This window comes from Entamoeba dispar, genomic scaffold, assembly GCF_000209125.1.
Source record: "Entamoeba dispar SAW760 scf_1105229458719 genomic scaffold, whole genome shotgun sequence".
Taxonomy (NCBI): domain Eukaryota; phylum Evosea; order Mastigamoebida; family Endamoebidae; genus Entamoeba; species Entamoeba dispar.
The window spans coordinates 1-1,878 of record NW_001853333.1 but is presented as its reverse complement, the minus strand read 5'-3'; the positions used below and the strand labels follow the sequence as shown (position 1 = coordinate 1,878).

The 1,878-nt window shown below is 22.7% G+C and overlaps 2 protein-coding genes across 2 annotated transcripts, besides 6 other annotated features; one reads left to right on the top strand and one right to left on the bottom strand.

The window, feature by feature from the left end:
• Nucleotides 1–37: 37 nt before the first annotated feature.
• On the bottom strand, nt 38–492 carry EDI_301290 (cAMP-dependent protein kinase, gamma-catalytic subunit, putative; the record flags this gene model as incomplete). Its single annotated transcript, XM_001734891.1, has 2 exons — nt 38–201; nt 249–492. 2 exons carry the CDS (start codon nt 490–492, stop codon nt 38–40), a joined length of 408 nt encoding a protein of 135 aa, XP_001734943.1.
• Nucleotides 146–166: a sequence feature (AT_rich).
• Nucleotides 209–243: a sequence feature (AT_rich).
• A 42-nt stretch (nt 493–534) lies between the features above and the next one.
• Nucleotides 535–622: a microsatellite.
• A 130-nt stretch (nt 623–752) lies between these two features.
• Nucleotides 753–804: a microsatellite.
• A 70-nt stretch (nt 805–874) lies between these two features.
• Nucleotides 875–903: a sequence feature (AT_rich).
• A 338-nt stretch (nt 904–1,241) lies between these two features.
• Nucleotides 1,242–1,269: a sequence feature (AT_rich).
• A 71-nt stretch (nt 1,270–1,340) lies between these two features.
• EDI_301280 (uncharacterized protein) lies at nt 1,341–1,878 on the top strand (the record flags this gene model as incomplete). Its single annotated transcript, XM_001734890.1, has 1 exon — nt 1,341–1,878. A coding segment is annotated over one exon (538 nt), but the record flags the coding sequence as incomplete, so codon positions are not given.

The window sequence follows — 1,878 nt, the reverse complement described above, 5'->3', positions numbered from 1 at the left end:
AATCTGTATTTTAATATGCATATTACGATCAAGTAATTTATTTCAGGTTTAAGATCTCTATGAATATATTTAATGAATGGAGATATTTTAATGCCATTGTAATTTCAGAGATATAAAATTGAGTAACTTTTTCACTAAAAGAACCATATTTAATAAAATAATATTTCATATCTCTATTAGGACATAATTCTAAAACATAAACTACAGGTTATTATTTACTTTTTTATTTTTTAAATAATTAAACAAACATAATGATGTTGGATTTTGAAATGTATAAAATAATTTAACTATATATGGTGAATGACACATTGACATAATATCTCTTTCTCTTTTTACTGTTGCATGTTTCTTTAATTTTATAATTTGTTGTTTGTCAAGAATTTTAGTTGCATATTGTTTATTATCATCTTTATCTGTAGTAAGAATAACAGCACCAAATGATCCTTCTCCTAATGTATCTCCAAAGATAAAATTATTTTCTCTTTTAGCCATTTCAATTTTTAAATTATTTTTTAGTTACAGTGATTATATAGTTTATATTTTCTTTAATTCTCTTCTATTTAATTTATATGGTTTATTTTATTACCTTTTTTTTTGGTTTTAATTTTTCTATTTATTTTATGAAATAAATGAAGTTCTATTCTCACAGTCCATTCTCTCTTCTATTCCTTTTCAAAATACAAAACTAATCTTTTATTTTTATGAACACTCTTTTTGTTATTGACTCAACAACTCTTTTTCTATTCATCTAGTTTCTTTTTATTATTTTCTTTATTCTTATTAATACTCTCATTTAATTATTTTAAATAACATAGTTTAAACATACTGTCTTCATACAGAAATATTCATTGTAATATTACTTTTGTGTTGTTAGTTAATTTTAAAAAAAAAAGTATAATTTATGTACAGAAAGAAGAGTAACAGAATTGGTTAGTCTTTAATAAGAACCTTAATTAAGTCATTAACAAAAATATGATGTAGAAAAACAGATTTTTATTGATATTTTAATACAAGTAGTTTAAGTATTGTTTTAGTTATGGTTTTTTTTCACATTAATAATAAAAGTTTAAATAAATATGAGGGAGTTTAATTACAAAGAAATCAACATATCAAAACAAAATTTCAATGAGATAGGATTTAGAATAAATAAAAAAGTGAATAAAAATAATTTTTGGTTATCTTTTATTAATGGGATAAATTTCATTTTATATTTTCAATGGAACTCCATAAAGGTGAATTACATTATTTAGAATAATTTATATTTAAATACTGTCTTTATTAAAGAGAAAATACTCCAAAATAATAAAAAACATAAAAACAAATTTTGATAAATAACTCCAATGAAAAAAAAGTTGAAAAATCAAAACTATAATTTCAAATTCTTTCTGATGTATCCATTTCTCAACATTCCTCCTAATTATCCAAATCATGGCTATCCTATGTATAGACATTCTGACCCATATCAAAATAATTATTCTTGTAAAATCCCTGAAAGAAGTCATTTATATGCAAAAAATATTAAACCACCTCAAATTGCTTTGTCTAGTCAAACAATTTACAGATTTCGTTCATTTACTCTTACACTTACTGTTTCTGAAGATTGGAGAATTATTAATCATCTTCGTCCTGAAGATGTAATTAAAGCAGTTATGTCTGCTACTTGTCATAAAGAAAGTATTATTGAGAGTCATTTAAATGATGAAGTAAAAAGTTGTAGAATATGCCAATCAGATAGAAGAATAATTGAAATAGATCATTGTGATCAAAATCAAATTGGTCCAGTAACTACACAAGATGGTTTAGAGAAATATACATTCAATAAATGTAAATCTTATTGCTCTTCTTCAAGAAGTCATCACCATAGTCGTCTTTGTCTTG